The sequence below is a fragment of the Oncorhynchus tshawytscha genome, linkage group LG27, assembly GCF_018296145.1.
Source record: "Oncorhynchus tshawytscha isolate Ot180627B linkage group LG27, Otsh_v2.0, whole genome shotgun sequence".
NCBI lineage: Eukaryota > Metazoa > Chordata > Actinopteri > Salmoniformes > Salmonidae > Oncorhynchus > Oncorhynchus tshawytscha.
In genome coordinates, this window is record NC_056455.1 from 119,828 (window position 1) to 138,764 (window position 18,937).

Here is an 18,937-nt window from a genome sequence, read left to right on the forward strand (position 1 = left end):
GGGATCATAGCTTTCACCTAGATTCACCTGGCCAGTCTATGTCATAGAAAAAGCAGGTGTTCCTAGTGTTCTGTATATTTAGTGTATGCTCTCTGTTAACAGCAGCAGGTGAACCATCGGTCCAGGAGTGAATGGTTGAGAGGAAACCCTTCCAATCAAGGATAAGGACAAATAGTTTTTGAGCTGATCACTTTAGTACCCATTCCCAGGTGTGTTCTGATGATGCAGTCATCAGAGCTCCTCTCCCGTACGGTGCCTCTGTAGGAGGTGCCTGACACACGCACTGAGCTGCTCCTCCTATGGTGCTCCTGTCCTGCACCTGGCTCTGGCTCTGTTGCTGCTGCATACACACACACACACACACACACACAGAGAAAGAGAGAGACGAATTAGAATGAATTAGAATAACAAAAGGAAACATCTCAGAATATCCCAAACACCCACTGAACAATAAACATATCCTCTAGTCGTCAGTTCTTGTCATGGTAATATCTAGCTGTCTTAGCCTTGTCTCTCAAGATGAAAAGCAATCACCCACTTTGGAAGAGAAGACAAACGATTATGCAAATCTAAACCATTGAGAGCATAACCAGACCAAGACCCCACCTCTAACTCAACTCGTTCACCCACAACAGACCCATTCCAAGCAGGCAGAGAGATGTGGCTAACGGCTAGCTGACCCACCTGCAGTCTTAAAACCAAGGAAGCGTGAAATCTTGCTCTGACAGTGTTCCTGCTCCTCGTAGGTCAACAGCTGGTAGATGAACTGCCAGATCACCTGCTTGGCTGGAGTGTCCAACACCGGGAACACATCAACAATCAGGGTGTCCACGTTCCTGAACATATACAGTGGGGCAAAAAAGTATTTAGTCAGCCACCAATTGTGCAAGTTCTCCCACTTAAAAAGATGAGAGAGGCCTGTAATTTTCATCATAGGTACACTTAAATTATGACAGACAAAATGAGAAAACAAAAATCCAGAAAATCACATTGTAGGATTTTTAATGAATTTATTTGCAAATGATGGTGGAAAATAAGTATTTGGTCAATAACAAAAGTTTATTTCAATACTTTGTTATATACCCTTTGTTGGCCATGACAGAGGTCAAACATTTTCTGTAAGTCTTCACAGGGTTTTCACACACTGTTGCTGGTATTTTGGCCCATTCCTCCATGCAGATCTCCTCTAGAGCAGTGATGTTTTGGGGCTGTTGCTGGGCAACACGGACTTTCAACTCCCTCCAAAGATTTTCTATGGGGTTGAGATCTGGAGACTGGCTAGGCCACTCCAGGACCTTGAAATGCTTCTTACGAAGCCACTCCTTCGTTGCCCGGGCGGTGTGTTTGGGATCATTGTCATGCTGAAAGACCCAGCCACGTTTCATCTTCAATGCCCTTGCTGATGGAAGGAGGTTTTCACTCAAAATCTCACGATACATGGCCCCATTCATTCTTTCCTTTACACGGATCAGTCGTCCTGGTCACTTTGCAGAAAAACTGCCCCAAAGCATGATGTTTCCACCCCCATGCTTCACAGTAGGTATGGTGTTCTTTGGATGCAACTCAACATTCTTTGTCCTCCAAACACAACGAGTTGAGTTTTTACCAAAAAGTTATATTTTGGTTTCATCTGACCATATGACATTCTCCCAATCTTCTTCTGGATCATCCAAATGCTCTCTAGCAAACTTCAGATGGGCCTGGACATGTACTGGCTTAAGCAGGGGGACACGTCTGGTACTGCAGGATTTGAGTCCCTGGCGGCGTAGTGTGTTACTGATGGTAGGCTTTGTTACTTTGGTCCCAGCTCTCTGCAGGTCATTCACTAGGTCCCCCCGTGTGGTTCTGGGATTTTTGCTCACCGTTCTTGTGATCATTTTGACCCCACGGGGTGAGATCTTGCGTGGAGCCCCAGATCGAGGGAGATTATCAGTGGTCTTGTATGTCTTCCATTTCCTAATAATTGCTCCCACAGTTGATTTCTTCAAACGAAGCTGCTTACCTATTGCAGATTCAGTCTTCCCAGCCTGGTGCAGGACTACAATTTTGTTTCTGGTGTCCTTTGACAGCTCTTTGGTCTTGGCCATAGTGGAGTTTGGAGTGTGACTGTTTGAGGTTGTGGACAGGTGTCTTTTATACTAATAACAAGTTCAAACAGGTGCCATTAATACAGGTAACGAGTGGAGGACAGAGGAGCCTCTTAAAGAAGAAGTTACAGGTCTGTGAGAGCCAGAAATCTTGCTTGCTTATTTTCCACCATAATTTGCAAATAAATTCATAAAAAAATCATACAATGTGATTTTCTGGATTTTTTCTCTCTCATTTTGTCTGTGATAGTTGAAGTGTACCTATGATGAAAATTACAGGCCTCTCTCATCTTTTTAAGTGGGAGAACTTGCACAATTGGTGGCTGACTAAATACTTTTTTGCCCCACTGTATGTACAAGGGCAGAGCTGCCATTTTAGACACTTCTGAACATCTGTCAGTTTTGTTGCTAAAATAAAAGTATTTTAAAACATGCTAAAATGAAAAGAAGAAAAACTGAAGCACACTGGTAATCTTGATGCTTCCAAGAACTGAATGGAACGTTTCATAAGGGTATTTTACAGGGAGGTACAAGTCATTCTATGAGGTACAACTCAACTCCTACCAGTATGCTGGAGTTGTTTTTCTTATTAAGAAAACTTGTTTTCTCCATGCACCTGGTATTACTGTCACGATCGTCGTAAGAAGCGGACCAAAGCGCAGCGTGGTGTGAATGCATCATTTAATAGATGACAAAAAACACGAAGTAAACTGTACAAAAACAATAAACAAATAACAACCGTGAAGCTATAATGAGAGCTGTGCTGACACAAGCAACTAACATAGACAATCACCCAACAAACAAACAGTGAAACCCAGGCTACCTAAGTAGGATTCTCAATCAGAGACAACTAATGACACCTGCCTCTGATTGAGAACCATACTAGGCCGAAACATAGAAATCCCAAAATCATAGAAAAACAAACATAGACTGCCCACCCCAACTCACGCCCTGACCACACTAAATAACGACAAAACAAAGGAAATAAAGGTCAGAACGTGACAGTACCTCGCGACAGAATCACTCACCAACCAAGGACCAAGCGGCGTGGTGACAGGCAGCGGCAGCAGGAGCAGCGCAAGGAGGAGGAGGAATGGACATGGGAAGACGAGTTGGACGGTAAAGGACCCTGGGCACAGCTAGGAGAATATCGCCGCCCCAAAGAAGAGCTGGAGGTGGCGAAGGCGGAGAGGCGCTGGTATGAGGAGGCAGCACGGCGGCGTGGATGGAAGCCCGAGAGTCAGCCCCAAACATTTCTTGGGGGGGGGGCACACAGGAAGTGTGGCGAAGCCAGGTAGGAGACCTGCGCCAACTTCCTGTGCTTACCGGAGGGCGAGAGAGACTGGGCAGGCACCGTGTTATGCTGTGGAGCGCACGGTGTCCCCAGTGCGGGTGCATAGCCCGGTGCGGTACATACCAGCTCCTCGTATCGGCCGGGCTAGGTTGAGCATCGAGCCAGGCGCCATGAAGCCGGCTCTACGCATCTGGTCTCCAGTGCGTCTCCTTGGGCCGGCGTACATGGCACCAGCCTTACGCATGGTGTCCCCGGTTCGCCTGCATAGCCCAGTGCGGGCTATTCCACCTCGCCGCACTGGCAGGGCGACCGGGAGCATTCAACCAGGTAAGGTTGGGCAGGCTCGGTGCTCAAGAGCTCCAGTGCGCCTGCAAGGTCCGGTCTATCCAGTACCACCTCCACGCACCAGCCCTCCGGCGGCAGCCCCCCGCACCAGGCTGTCTCTCTGTCTCATCCCTACAGAGCTCCTCCGTCCAGCGCTGCCAGAGCTTCCGCCCCTCAGTCCAGAAGCGCGAGAGCCCCTCAGTCCAGAGGCGCCAGAGCCCCTCAGTCCCTCGCCGGAGTCTCCCGCCTGACCGGCGCCGCCGGAATCATCCTTCACCCCGGCGCTGCCGGAATCTCCCGTCCATTAGGGACCCATTTCTAGGGTCCCCAGTCCGAGGTCGGCGGCGAGTTTAGGATGCCACGGAGGCAGGACAATGAGGCGGAGACAGACTGTGTTGAAGTGGGGTCCACGTCCCACGCCAGAGCCGCCACCGCGGACAGACGCCCACCCAGACCCTCCCCTATAGGTTCAGGTTTTGCGGCCGGAGTCCGCACCTTTGGGGGGTGGTACTGTCACGCTCTGACCTTTATTTCCTCTTTGTTTTGTCATTATTTAGTATGGTCAGGGCGTGAGTTGGGGTGGGCAGTCTATGTTTGTTTTTCTATGATTTTGGGATTTCTATGTTTCGGCCTAGTATGGTTCTCAATCAGAGGCAGGTGTCATTAGTTGTCTCTGATTGAGAATCCTACTTAGGCAGCCTGGGTTTCACTGTTTGTTTGTTGGGTGATTGTCTATGTTAGTTGCTTGTGTCAGCACAGTTCTCATTATAGCTTCACGGTCATTATTCGTTTATTGTTTTGTATAGTTTGTATTCAGTGTTCAGTGCTTTCTTTAATTAAAAAATCATCATGAACACATACCACGCTGCATTTTGGTCCGCTCCTTACGACGATCGTGACAAGCACGTTCAGGTGTGCGAGTTGACTTTCTCAAACATGCTAAAATAAAAGTATCAAAAGAAAATCATACTTTCGAAAAGGTTTATTGCTATTCAGTAATGTTGATAGGGAATTTGTCTTGGTGACTCTGATTCTGTTCTCTGTAAAAGAACATGCATTGCTTTAGATTAGACAAGTTTACCATTATATAATGTGTATAATTATATCATTTACATGTAGTGTAATGAGATGTAATGAACCATATTAGGATTAAAGCATATTATTGAAGGGTAGGTGTGTTATTTGTTAGGGACTTGTCAGATTATGTAAAGACGTTTCTGTAAATCCCCTCTAGGGTAGGTAAAACATCAAATGAATGTCATATTTACCCTTGATGTTTGACGCATTTCAAACAAATATATCATCCTTCCTGTCATTTGGAGAGATAAAAGGCCTCTATCTCTCTCTCCCTCTCTCTCCCTCTTTCTCTCTCTCACTCCTTTTCCATCCTCCAAAACAGACCTCCCCACACACACACACCTCTGTTGGAAGAAGGTCTCCAGGGACTTGCAGATGGTGTATCTCTCCTGCACCGTCAGGAGATGATCCAGCTGCTGGCTAAAGGTGCGACCATGGACCCTGATGCTGGGGGGTAGGATCTCAGCCACCCACTGCAGGGAGCAGAGGGGGACCGGGGAGCGGGAGCGGGACCTGGGGGCCACGGCAGGGGCAAGGCCTGTGGGAGAGTCTTCCTGTTCACTCTGGTCAGAGTGGGAGTAACCAGAGGGTCCGTCTTCCACCACCAGGGTGGGCATGGCCCCACTGCCCTGCAGCATGGACACCACCTTCTCATGGGAACAGTTTCTGAAGACACACACAGTCACTTTCACTACTACAATCGGCAATGATGTTGTCATAGGACCAGCTCCTACAGAAAGTATAGAGAGTTACTAACTACAGAATTCAGTAGTGCGCTCTACTACTGACCATGTAAATCCTAGTATTACATGGTTACTAGGGTGGTATAATGAAGTATTTGCAGGTTTATACTGTGGGTGATATTGTGCTATGGGCGATGATTCCACCCAGGCTGTGTTCACTCCTACACTTCATGTTCAGAATAAAATGGAATAATAAGTACATTAAAGGGTGTGAAAGGACTTCCTACAGTCATTTTCTCAAATTCCATTCTACACACACACATCCATGCATCTGTGTGAGCACAGACACACACCAGTCCACTTACCATATATCCTGATTCCTAGTCACCTTACCCCTATACATATCTACCTCTATCACTGCAGTATCCCTGCACATTGTAAATATGCTACTGGAACTGACCCTGTATATAGTATACTTACTTACTTAATCGTGTTCTTCTTATTTCTTCTTTTTCAAATATTGTTTATTTTTGTTCTACTTTGTTATTTTTAGTATTACATTGTTATTGATAACTGCATTGTTGGGGTTAATGCAAGGAAGGCATTTCACTGTACTTGTGCATGTGACATTAAAACCTGAAACTCATCATGTTGACTCACTGTCCTGTGTGCATCTTAAGGTAAAGTTATAACAGGTTTATGTACCTCATGTCCAGCCCATTGAGGAAAAGGATGCGGTCGCCCGGTTTGAGACCACAGTCTTCAGCGGGGCTGTCTGAAGAGACAGAGGGGAATGAGAGTCAGATAGACAGGGGATGAGAGCCAGAGAGACAGGGGATGAGAGCCAGAGAGACAGGGGGATGAGAGCCAGAGAGACAGGGGGATGAGAGCCAGAGAGACAGGGGGATGAGAGCCTACTGTTTTAGCTAGCTCTCCCAATTCAACACCTGTGATTACTGTATGCCTCGCTGTATGTCTCTCTCAAATGTCAATATGCCTTGTATACTGTTGTTCAGGTTAGTTATCATTGTTTTAGTTTACAATGGAGCCCCTAGTTCCACTCTTCATACCCCTGATACCTCCTTTGTCCCACCTCCCACACATGCGGTGACCTCACCCATTACAACCAGCTTGTCCAGAGATACAACCTCTTTCATCATTACCCAGTGCCTGGGCTTACCTCCGCTGTACCCGCACCCCACCATACCCCTGTCTGCGCATTATGCCCTGAATATATTCTACCATGCCCAGAAATCTGCTCCTTTTATTCTCTGTCCCCAACGCTCTAGGCGACCAGTTTTGATAGCCTTTAGCCGCACCCTCATTCTACTCCTCCTCTGTTCCGCTGGTGATGTGGAGGTAAACCCAGGCCCTGCATGTCCCCAGGCACCCTCATTTGTTGACTTCTGTGATCGAAAAAGCCTTGGTTTCATGCATGTCAACATCAGAAGCCTCCTCCCTAAGTTTGTTTTACTCACTGCTTTAGCACACTCTGCTAACCCTGATGTCCTTGCCGTGTCTGAATCCTGGCTCAGGAAGGCCACCAAAAATTCTGAGATTTCCATACCCAACTATAACATTTTCCGTCAAGATAGAACTGCCAAAGGGGGAGGAGTTGCAGTTTACTGCAGAGATAGCCTGCAAAGTAATGTCATACTTTCCAGGTCCATACCCAAACAGTTCGAACTACTAATTTTGAAAATGACTCTCTCCAGAAATAAGTCTCTCACTGTTGCCGCCTGCTACCGACCCCCCTCAGCTCCCAGCTGTGCCCTGGACACCATTTGTGAATTGATCGCCCCCCATCTAGCTTCAGAGTTTGTTCTGTTAGGTGACCTAAACTGGGATATGCTTAACACCTCGGCAGTCCTACAATCTAAGCTAGATGCCCTCAATCTCACACAAATCATCAAGGAACCCACAAGGTACAACCCTAAATCTGGAAACAAGGGCACCCTCATAGACGTCATCCTGACCAACTGGCCCTCCAAATACACCTCCGCTGTCTTCAACCAGGATCTCAGCGATCACTGACTCATTGCCTGTATCCACTACGGAGCCGCAGTCAAACGACCACCCCTCATCACTGTCAAACGCTCCCTAAAACACTTCTGTGAGCAGGCCTTTCTAATCGACCTGGCCCGGGTATCCTGGAAGGACATTGACCTCATCCCGTCAGTTGAGGATGCCTGGTCATTCTTTAAAAGTAACTTCCTCACCATTTTAGATAAGCATGCTCTGTTCAAAAAATGCAGAACTAAGAACAGATACAGCCCTTGGTTCACTCCAGACCTGACTGCCCTCGACCAGCACAAAAATATCCTGTGGCGGACTGCAATACCATCGAATAGTCCCCGCGATATGCAACTGTTCAGGGAAGTCAGGAACCAATACACGCAGTCAGTCAGGAAAGCTAAGGCCAGCTTCTTCAGGCAGAAGTTTGCATCCTGTAGCTCCAACTCCAAAAAGTTCTGGGACACTGTGAAGTCCATGGAGAACAAGAGCACCTCCTCCCAGCTGCCCACTGCACTGAGGCTAGGTAACACGGTCACCACCGATAAATCCATGATTATCGAAAACTTCAACAAGCATTTCTCAACAGCTGGCCATGCCTTCCGCCTGGCTACTCCAACCTCGGCCAACAGCTCCGGACCCCGCAGCTACTCGCCCAAGCCTCTCCAGGTTCTCCTTTACCCAAATCCAGATAGCAGATGTTCTGAAAGAGCTGCAAAACCTGGACCCGTACAAATCAGCTGGGCTTGACAATCTGGACCCTCTATTTCTGAAACTATCCGCCGCCATTGTCGCAACCCCTATTACCAGCCTGTTCAACCTCTCTTTCATATCGTCTGAGATCCCCAAGGATTGGAAAGCTGCCACAGTCATCCCCCTCTTCAAAGGGGGAGACACCCTGGACCCAAACTGTTACAGACCTATATCCATCCTGCCCTGCCTATCTAAGGTCTTCGAAAGCCAAGTCAACAAACAGGTCACTGTCCATCTCGAATCCCACCGTACCTTCTCCGCTGTGCAATCTGGTTTCCGAGCCGGTCACGGGTGCACCTCAGCCACGCTCAAGGTACTAAACGATATCATAACCGCCATCGATAAAAGACAGTACTGTGCAGCCGTCTTCATCGACCTTGCCAAGGCTTTCGACTCTGTCAATCACCATATTCTTATCGGCAGACTCAGTAGCCTCGGTTTTTCGGATGACTGCCTTGCCTGGTTCACCAATTACTTTGCAGACAGAGTTCAGTGTGTCAAATTGGAGGGCATGCTGTCCGGTCCTCTGGCAGTCTCTATGGGGGTGCCACAGGGTTCAATCCTCGGGCCGACTCTTTTCTCTGTATATATCAATGATGTTGCTCTTGCTGCGGGCGATTCCCTGATCCACCTCTACGCAGACGACACCATTCTATATACTTCCGGCCCGTCCACTGTGCTATCTAACCTCCAAACGAGCTTCAATGCCATACAACACTCCTTCCGTGGCCTCCAACTGCTCTTAAACGCTAGTAAAACCAAATGCATGCTTTTCAACCGTTCGCTGCCTGCACCCGCACGCCTGACCAGCATCACCACCCTGGATGGTTCCGACCTTGAATATGTGGACATCTATAAGTACCTAGGTGTCTGGCTAGACTGTAAACTCTCCTTCCAGACTCATATCAAACATCTCCAATCGAAAATCAAGTCAAGAGTCGGCTTTCTATTCCGCAACAAAGCCTCCTTCACTCACGCCGCCAAACTTACCCTAGTAAAACTGACTATCCTACCGATCCTCGACTTCGGCGATGTCATCTACAAAATTGCTTCCAACACTCTACTCAGCAAACTGGATGCAGTTTATCACAGTGCCATCCGTTTTGTCACTAAAGCACCTTATACCACCCACCACTGCGACTTGTATGCTCTAGTCGGCTGGCCCTCGCTACATATTCGTCGCCAGACCCACTGGCTCCAGGTCATCTACAAGTCCATGCTAGGTAAAGCTCCGCCTTATCTCAGTTCACTAGTCGCGATGGCAACACCCATCCGTAGCACGCGCTCCAGCAGGTGTATCTCACTGATCATCCCTAAAGCCAACACCTCATTTGGCCGCGTTTCGTTCCAGTTCTCTGCTGCCTGTGACTGGAACGAATTGCAAAAATCGCTGAAGTTGGAGACTTTTATCTCCCTCACCAACTTCAAACATCTGCTATCTGAACAGTTAACCGATCGCTGCAGCTGTACATAGTCTATCGGTAAATAGCCCACCCATTTTTACCTACCTCATCCCCATACTGTTTTTATTTATTTACTTTCTGCTCTTTTGCACACCAATATCTCTACCTGTACATGACCATCTGATCATTTATCACTCCAGTGTTATTAATCTGCAAAATTGTAATTATTCGCCTACCTCCTCATGCCTTTTGCACATTTGTTAATTGTTTACTCCATGTGTAACTCTGTGTTGTCTGTTCACACTGCTATGCTTTATCTTGGCCAGGTCGCAGTTGCAAATGAGAACTTGTTCTCAACTAGCCTACCTGGTTAAATAAAGGTTAAATAAATAAAAAAATAAAAAAATAAAGAGAGACAGGGGGATGAGAGTCAGAGAGACAGGGGGATGAGAGTCAGAGAGACAGGGGATGAGAGCCAGAGAGACAGGGGGATGAGAGCCAGAGAGACAGGGGGATGAGAGCCAGAGAGACAGGGGGATGAGAGCCAGAGAGACAGGGGGATGAGAGCCAGAGAGACAGGGGGATGAGAGTCAGAGAGACAGGGAGATGAGAGCCAGAGAGACAGGGGGATGAGAGCCAGAGAGACAGGGGGATGAGAGCCAGAGAGACAGGGGGATGAGAGTCAGAGAGACAGGGGGATGAGAGTCAGAGAGACAGGGGGATGAGAGTCAGAGAGACAGGGGAATGAGAGACAGGGGGATGAGAGTCAGAGAGACAGGGGATGAGAGTCAGAGAGACAGGGGGATGAGAGTCAGAGAGACAGGGGGATGAGAGTCAGAGAGACAGGGGAATGAGAGTCAGAGAGACAGGGGAATGAGAGTCAGAGAGACAGGGAATGAGAGTCAGAGAGACAGGGGAATGAGAGTCAGAGAGACAGGGGAATGAGAGTCAGAGAGACAGGGGAATGAGAGTCAGAGAGACAGGGGGATGAGAGTCAGAGAGACAGGGGGATGAGAGTCAGAGAGACAGGGGGATGAGAGTCAGAGAGACAGGGGAATGAGAGTCAGAGAGACAGGGGAATGAGAGTAAGAGAGACGGGGGATGAGAATCAGAGAGAAGACACATAACCCATATGATATGCAAAACATAACATTTATATTAGCACCATGAATCAAATCAGTATGTGGTATTTGACTGCTGTTATTTTTATGTACCATGTTTGGTCTGATGTATTGGGTTATGCTGGTAGCCCTTTGGGAACCAATGAAGCATAATATTATCCGTGTTTGGTAGGTGTACTGTACCACAGGGCCACGCAGGCTCTCTGACATGAGACAGTTGGTTCTTATGGATGCCTGTGTGGACACCTGCCTGTACATCACAATCTCATCTCATCCACCCACAGCAGCAGTCCTCATAAGGCCTAGCCCACTGAGTCAGTGAGTAACTTACTTCTGGCCTCTGCTCAGATCTGGAGTGGGTGAACAGCGTCATCCCCACACACACACACACTCACTCCACTAAACCCCCTATCATAACACTCTGGTACAACCTGACCTCTGCATGTAAAATTACAACAGAACATCTCTCCATCACAGCAACATCCACATCAATCCATGTATTCATCCTAATCTCAATCTCTTTTAGAATTCCTGAAACTCCCCTTATCGACCTCAGACGGCCCCTTAAAAAAAAAAATCACAAAAGACTAACCTAACATAGCAGGCTTAAAATAAATGCCTGAAACTAGATCCCCTACGTACTGGTCTGAAACTAGATCCCCTACATACTGGTCTGAAACTAGATCCCCTATATACTGGTATGAAACTAGATCCCCCTACATACTGGTCTGAAACTAGATCCCCTACACTGGTCTGAAACTAGATCCCCTACTGGTCTGAAACTAGATCCCCCTACTGGTCTGAAACTCGATCCCCTACATACTGGTCTGAAACTTGATCCCCTATATACTGGTCTGAGACGAGATCCCCCTATATACTGGTCTGAAACTAGATCTGCTACATACTGGTCTGAAATTAGATCCCCTACGTACGGGTCTGAAACTAGATCCCCTATATACTGGTCTGAAACTAGATCCCCTACATACTGGTCTGAAACTAGATCCCCTACATACTGGTCTGAAACTAGATCCCCTACATACTGGTCTGAAACTAGATCCCCTACATACTGGTCTGAAACTAGATCCCCTACACACTGGTCTGAAACTAGATCCCCTATACACTGGTCTGAAACTAGATCCCCTATATACTGGTCTGAAACTAGATCCCCTACATACTGGTCTGAAACTAGATCCCCTACATACTGGTCTGAAACTAGATCCCCTACATACTGGTCTGAAACTAGATCCCCTACATACTGGTCTGAAACTAGATCCCCTACATACTGGTCTGAAACTAGATCCCCTACATACTGGTCTGAAACTAGATCCCCTACACACTGGTCTGAAACTAGATCCCCTACATACTGGTCTGAAACTAGATCCCCTACATACTGGTCTGAAACTAGATCCCCTACACACTGGTCTGAAACTAGATCCCCTACATACTGGTCTGAAACTAGATCCCCTACACACTGGTCTGAAACTAGATCCCCTACATACTGGTCTGAAACTAGATCCCCTACATACTGGTCTGAAACTAGATCCCCTACATACTGGTCTTGACAAGAAGAAAAAAAGCTTTGAGAGGGTCTCTTCTGCACTGTTCAACCAATCCAGTAAATGTGGAGGAGGGGTTAAGATGGAGTGTCGCCTTGTTAACATCCAAAAGAAGAAGTCGCATCACAGGCTCTCTTCCCATTTCCTCCAGGACAATACAGTGCTATACAAACAGTACATAGAGAAGTGTAACGCAATGCGTCATCACTTACCTGGGATGACAGAGTCGATGCAGACAGGAGCATGGCCTCTCAGGGTGAACCCAAAACTCTTCTTCCCTCTGTAAACCCTCACTGTCCTGGGGGGAGCCCGGAGACTGAGGAAACATTACAAAGGCTTTATTAGTTTCTGACAGATATTTCTATAAATTGTTGTAGTAGTAGAAGATATGGTTGTAACAATGTAGTTGTAATATTCAGGAACTACATTACTAACACTGTTGTGTAATGATGTTTAATGTTTAATCAATGGGCTATCAACAGATTTCAACTGTATTTATGAAGTACCACTGGACATTTTGAATAGCGTTCTCAACAATAACTAGCAATCAATTCATATTATTATGCCCACATCATCTGTGTCTTATGTAACGTGAATGCAACCAAATATAAAACAATAAAAGAAAGAACCATCAACGACTGGGATGGAGATATCACAGTTGCCATGGAAACTACTCAAGGCAACATGGTAAGATATAAACAGAGGTCCATAAAGCAGAACAAGAAGCAGAGAGGAGACCCGTAAAATCCATTATTTGATCATCTTTATGCTTGTTATGTGATATGGGGACAGATGAGAAAAATTCTAATGGGGTTTTAGAGTAATAATAATAATAATAATGGTAATAAGAGGCACAGAGTAAGAGGGTAGGCTCAGCACTGCAAAGCACTGGATATAAGAGACTGGAGAGTTAGAAAAGGTGAAGAAAACAGATCTTTAACCTCTCTCCCCATCTAGCATTAGTACTTTCTATACATCAATACCATAACCCAAGAAACAGCACAGAAGAGGAGATGAATACTGAAAACGTGATGTGGATGATCCAATGAACAATCAATCAAATAACCTATCATCACTTGAGAATTCAATATTGAATATTACTTTCCATACTGACTTGAAACCTTATACCTTGAAAGGCAGTTTACCATAAACAATAGTGTATCAATTAGTTCCACTTGATAGAGCCTGGCAGTAGGTCAGTGAGAGCTCTCGACTGTACAAGTAGGTTCCTGTCTGTCCTACATGTGATGGAGGCTATGCTAATCAGAGGCACAGCTAATCTCCTATCTAATACCATGGGCTGTCTCTTACTGTTACTGTATATGAGCTGTCAAGGTGATTACACAGGACATATCCTAATGAGCAGCATTTTGGAATAACACTGGCCATGGGCAGCGAGAAGGAGTAGGGAGGGCTGTTGGTAAAACATGGGGTGGAGTCTACCATCAAATCTATCTGTAAAACTGGCATGGAGTGGTGTGACAACGTTAACCCTACTTCCAACCTGGTCTTATTTAAAAAATACATGTAATTGAACCTTTATTTAACTAGGCAATTCAGTTAAGAACAAATTCTTATTTACAATGACGGCCTAGGAACAGTGGATTAACTGCCTTGTTCAGGGGCAGAACAACAGATTTTTACCTTGTCATAGCATTTTGTATTATTCTGTATGTAAATCCAAGACACTCAATTTAGTATGATATGTTACGTTTCGTATGGTATGTTTTAATTTAATCATCCATTTCATATGACATGCTATGAATTACAATTTATATTATATGTTACGAATTTGCAAAACATAGTTTAAGTCACAAACTTGCAAAACGTAACAAAACATTAGCTAGCTGACGTTAGCTAGGCTAGAGGTTAGGGTTAAGGGGTTAGGGTTAAGGTTAGTGTTAAGTTTAGGAGTTAGGTTAAAGGGTTAAGGTTAGGGGAAGGGTTGGCTAAAAGGGTTAAGGTTAGGGTTAGAGTTAGGGGAAGTGTTAGCTAAAAGGGTTAGCAATAGGAAAAGGGTTAGCTAACATGCTAAGTAGTTGCAAAGTATCTAAAAAGTAGTAAGAAGTTGAAAAATTGCTAATTAGATCAAATGCTAAAGTTGTCTGTGATGAGATTTGAACTCGCGCTAGACGTTTGTGTTATACATCAACTCATCCACCTTGACCAACCACCGTACTTTTGTTTTTTGCTTGTCTTATGTAACAATACCAAACGTAACATATCATACTAATTTGAGTGTCAAAGATTTACATTTACTATGTTACGTCTAGTCAATGAGACCAGGCTGCTACAGCAGATAAACTGAGCTACTGTATGGCTTAGAGCTGAGCATACTGTATGTATTTGTATTTATTTTGGATCCCCATTAGCAATTCTTCCTGGGGTCCGGCAAAATTAAGGCAGTTATACAATTTTAAAAACATTACAAGACATGCATAACAGATTTCACAACACAGTAAGTGTGTGCCCTCAGGTCCCTACTCCACTACCACATATCTACAACACAAAATCTATGTGTGCGTGTGTGTATAGTGTGTATGTTATCATGTGTGTGTATGCATGTGTCTGTGCCTATGTGTGTGTTGCTTCACAGTCTACGCTGTTCCATAGGGTGTATTTCTATCTGTTTCTTAAATCAAATTTTACTGCTTGCATCACCTGATGTGGAATTGAGTTACATATAGTCATTGCGCTATGTTGTACTGTGAAGAGACCTCTGGTGGCATGTCTTGTGGAGTATGCATGGGTGTCTGAGGTGTGTGCTAGTCGTTTAAACAGACAGCTCGTGCTTTCAACATATAAATACCTCACAAATGCAAGTAGTGATGAAGTCAATCCCTTCTCCACTTTGAACCAGGAGAGATTGACATGCATATTATTAATGTTACCTCTCTTTGTATATCCAAGAGTCAGCCGTGGTGCCCTGTTCTGAGCCAATTGGAATTTTCCTAAATCCCTCTTTGTGGGACCTGACCACAAAACTGAACAATAGTCCAGGTGCAACAAAACAAGAGCCTGTAGCACCTGCCTTGTTGATAGTACTGTTAAGAAGGTAGAGTAGTGTTTTATCATAGACAGACTGCTCCCTATCTTAGCTACTGTTGTAGCAATATGTTTTGACTATGACAGTTTACCATCCAGGGTTACTCCAAGCAGTTTAATCACCTCAACTTGCTCAATTTCCACATTATTTATTACAAGATTAAGTTGAGGTTTAGGGTTTAGTGAATGATTTGTCCCAAATACAATACTTGTAGTTTTAGAAATATTTAGGACTAACTAATACCTTGCCACCCATTCTGAAACGAACTGCAGCTCTTTGTTAAGTGTTTCAGTCATTTCAATCTGTAGTAGCTGACGTGTATAGTGTTGAGTCATCCACATTCATTGACACACTGCTCAAAGCCAGTGGCATGTCGTTAGTAAAGATAGAAAAAAGTATGGGGCCTAGACAGCTGCCCTGGGAAATTCCCGATTCTACCTCAGTTATGTTGGAGAGGCTTCTATTAAAGAACACCCTCTGTGTTCTGTTAGACAGGTAACTCTTTATCCACAATATAGCAGGGGATGTAAAGCAATAACACACACACTACCGGTCAAAAGTTTTAGAACACCTACAATTAAATGTTTTATTTATTTAACTAGGCAAGTCAGTTAAGAACAAATTCTTATTTACAATGACGGCCTACCCCTGCCAAACCCGGACGACACTGGGCCAGTTGTGCGATCATGGCCAAATGTGATCCAATCATGGCCAGATGTGATACAGCCTGGATTTGAACCAGGTTACTGTAGTGACGCCTCTTGCACTGAGATGCAGTGCCTTAGACTGCTGTGCCACTCGGGAGCCCCATTCAAGGGTTTTTGTTTATTTTTACTATTTTCTACACTGTAGAATAATAGTGAAGACATCAAAACTATGAAATAACATATGGAATCATGTTGTTACCAAAAAAGTGTTGAACAAATCAACATTTATTTTATATTTGAGATTCTTCAAATAGCCACCCTTTGCCTTGATGACAGCTTTGCACACTCTTGGCATTCTCTCAACCAGCTTCATGAGGTAGTCACCTGAAATGCATTTCAATTAACAGGTGTGCTTTCTTAAAAGTTAATTTGTGGAATTTCAGAATATGAATGTCATCTGTTACTAGCAATTAATTAATGTCATGAACCTTGTTTCTTAAACAACATGTGTTAACATGGGCTATGTTGAACACTTTTCTGGGATGCTTGCTTGTTTTCATTGCTTTACTGGGAAGCTTAGCCAAAGTAGATATTCTCATGTTATTTATGTTAGTGCAGGGTGAGCTGCACACAGTGCACTTCCTACTAGGGCACACTGCCTCAGGAATAACAGCATGAATCTGGTTCATAGGTACATGATTGCTGCATACAGTGGCTGCAGGATCAGCAGAGGCATTCAGGGAAGTTACAGGAACATAAATTAGGTCATTACGTTGTGTCTACCAACGCCCCTGGTATAATGTATATTTGCTAAAGCCTTATGACAACTCAGCGACACAATGGTAGGGATTAACTGAGCTGGGCTTGGGTCATTGATAAGTCATTGTCTCAACACAGCCTTATAATGTTGTGAGAGGATCCAGGAACCCAAATGATTTGGGTGGATCCCATCCTCCTTATAAAATTTGTTTTGTTTCCAAAAGTTATCAAAATTGGCAAAAAAAGTTACACCCATTGAGCTGCAATAATCATGTAGCCAGTTGTGAAGATAAAGAATACTGCTAAAGCGTTCACTGCCACGATTCAGAGAGGGCATGTCATATATGTATATATATGTAAACATTCATACACATAGCTCATATATTATACAGCGCCAAGCCAAACCGCCTGACTCAAGTCATCTTACCTACCCCTGTTTAAAACAGGAACTAGCTCACACAGCCAGCAATAAAACTACCCCCCTAACACTATCCCCTCAGCTTTGTTGTCTCCCGACCCCAGGAAACAAAGACATTCCATCGCAAGAACACATACACCCAGCCATAAACTGACCCCCTCTGCTCTCCTGTGTCAGATTTCCTGATACACAAATGTCTCCTTGTATAAACACACATCTCACTCAGTCCAGGTCAAAGGGAGCTCAGAGAACAAGACTCTGCTATGCACCAATGGGGCCCGCTCTGGCTAGAGCAAGGCCCGCCACCAACCCTTTGTGACCAGTCAGAAGACCAAAAGGACAAGACTCCACCTACTTTATTCTATGTATAAAAATGAATGTAACCTTTGTATAAGGCCTCTTTTTCACCTGACTCCTTGCCGAGTTATATGAACTAGATCCGTGCACGTAAAACTGCGGGACAAGATATCTTTGACTCATTAAAACTGTCTTTTGTTACAACTGAAATCCACTCTGTCCAGCGTCCGTGATTTGGTCTCAACTCTCCAATATATAAACACCATCAGAACATGGTAGCAAGAGGATGGCTTTTCCTAAATTCGATCTATGATAAATTGGTGTGAGAGGCGAGACAAATCATCCGGTTCGAATCAGACGGAAGAGTGACCGAACCAGGAGAAAATCAGCCATTCATCTTGCCTCAGGAAATCTGATCAGAGCGCTCTACTAAATAAGGTAAGCAAAGCCTGTTAAATCGAAATCTGCATATTGTATTATAGCCTAAACCAAATTTTGATCAGAAAGTACTGGGCGTGAGTATGAATCGTTGCCAAATTATTTTTTACATAAGAACCTAAGGCATTGATTAAAGATATCTTGTTTTGTATAAAAAAAATAAAAAATAAAAAATGATTTTAATTTTTTAATTTTTATTAATTGGCCTATACTGAGTTATTTTAATAGGAATGTGTGAATTGTGATTGACCAATGTGTTAAATTCCTTCGGGACCCTATTTGTTCCGAAATCTGCATAGAAAACTGTCCTAATTATAAATATATTAGGTTGTGTATAGAGGTGACGTTAAATAGAGGCTGTGTTTTAACATGTAAAGGACACGATTATGGATGTTGGAAATTCAATGAGAATTTCATACGAATGAATGTGGTTATAGATGAACCGAATCTGCATGTAAAATGTCCTATTGATACGTTGTGTACGATCGAATAGGTCTTGTGGAGGTGTGGTTATAGTTAAATAATAGATGAACCGAATCTGCAAGTAAAATATCCTATTGATATCGAATAGGTCTTGTGGAGGTGTGGTTAAAGTTAAATAATAGATGAACCGAATCTGCAAGTAAAATGTCCTATTGATAACGAATAGGTCTTGTTGAGGTGTGGTTGGATCGAATTAATCTGCATGAAAAATTCCCTATTAAAAAGCTGTGTACTATTTAACAGGTTATGTAAGAGGTGTAGTCGAGTAGATATAGGATATGTAAGTTTGGCGTTCCACTAGACAGAGATCGGGAATGATGTGACCATTGCACATCAAACAATAACATAATATAACCAGAGTTGACGTTCCATGATTTTGAGACCGGGGAAATTAAATTGAGAGAAACGTTTGAGATACGTACCTTGGCTATTATGCACACGTGCTGATAGACAAAGCTACTTTAGTAGCCAAATCGCCGTGCAACCTTGATTGACAGCCGCTGGCCTCGAACACTGATTTTCGCTTTTTTCATTGCTG

At 44.5% G+C, this 18,937-nt stretch overlaps 1 protein-coding gene across 1 annotated transcript in view; it reads right to left on the reverse strand.

Moving 5' to 3' along the window:
• LOC112261264 (delphilin) overlaps positions 1 to 18,937 on the reverse strand; it is a 60,592-nt gene that overhangs the window by 12,144 nt on the left and 29,511 nt on the right. Inside the window, 5 exon segments of the mRNA XM_042307038.1 lie at positions 200 to 340; positions 685 to 836; positions 5,125 to 5,448; positions 6,171 to 6,240; positions 12,524 to 12,627. Coding sequence (XP_042162972.1) covers positions 200 to 340; positions 685 to 836; positions 5,125 to 5,448; positions 6,171 to 6,240; positions 12,524 to 12,627 — 791 coding nt within the window.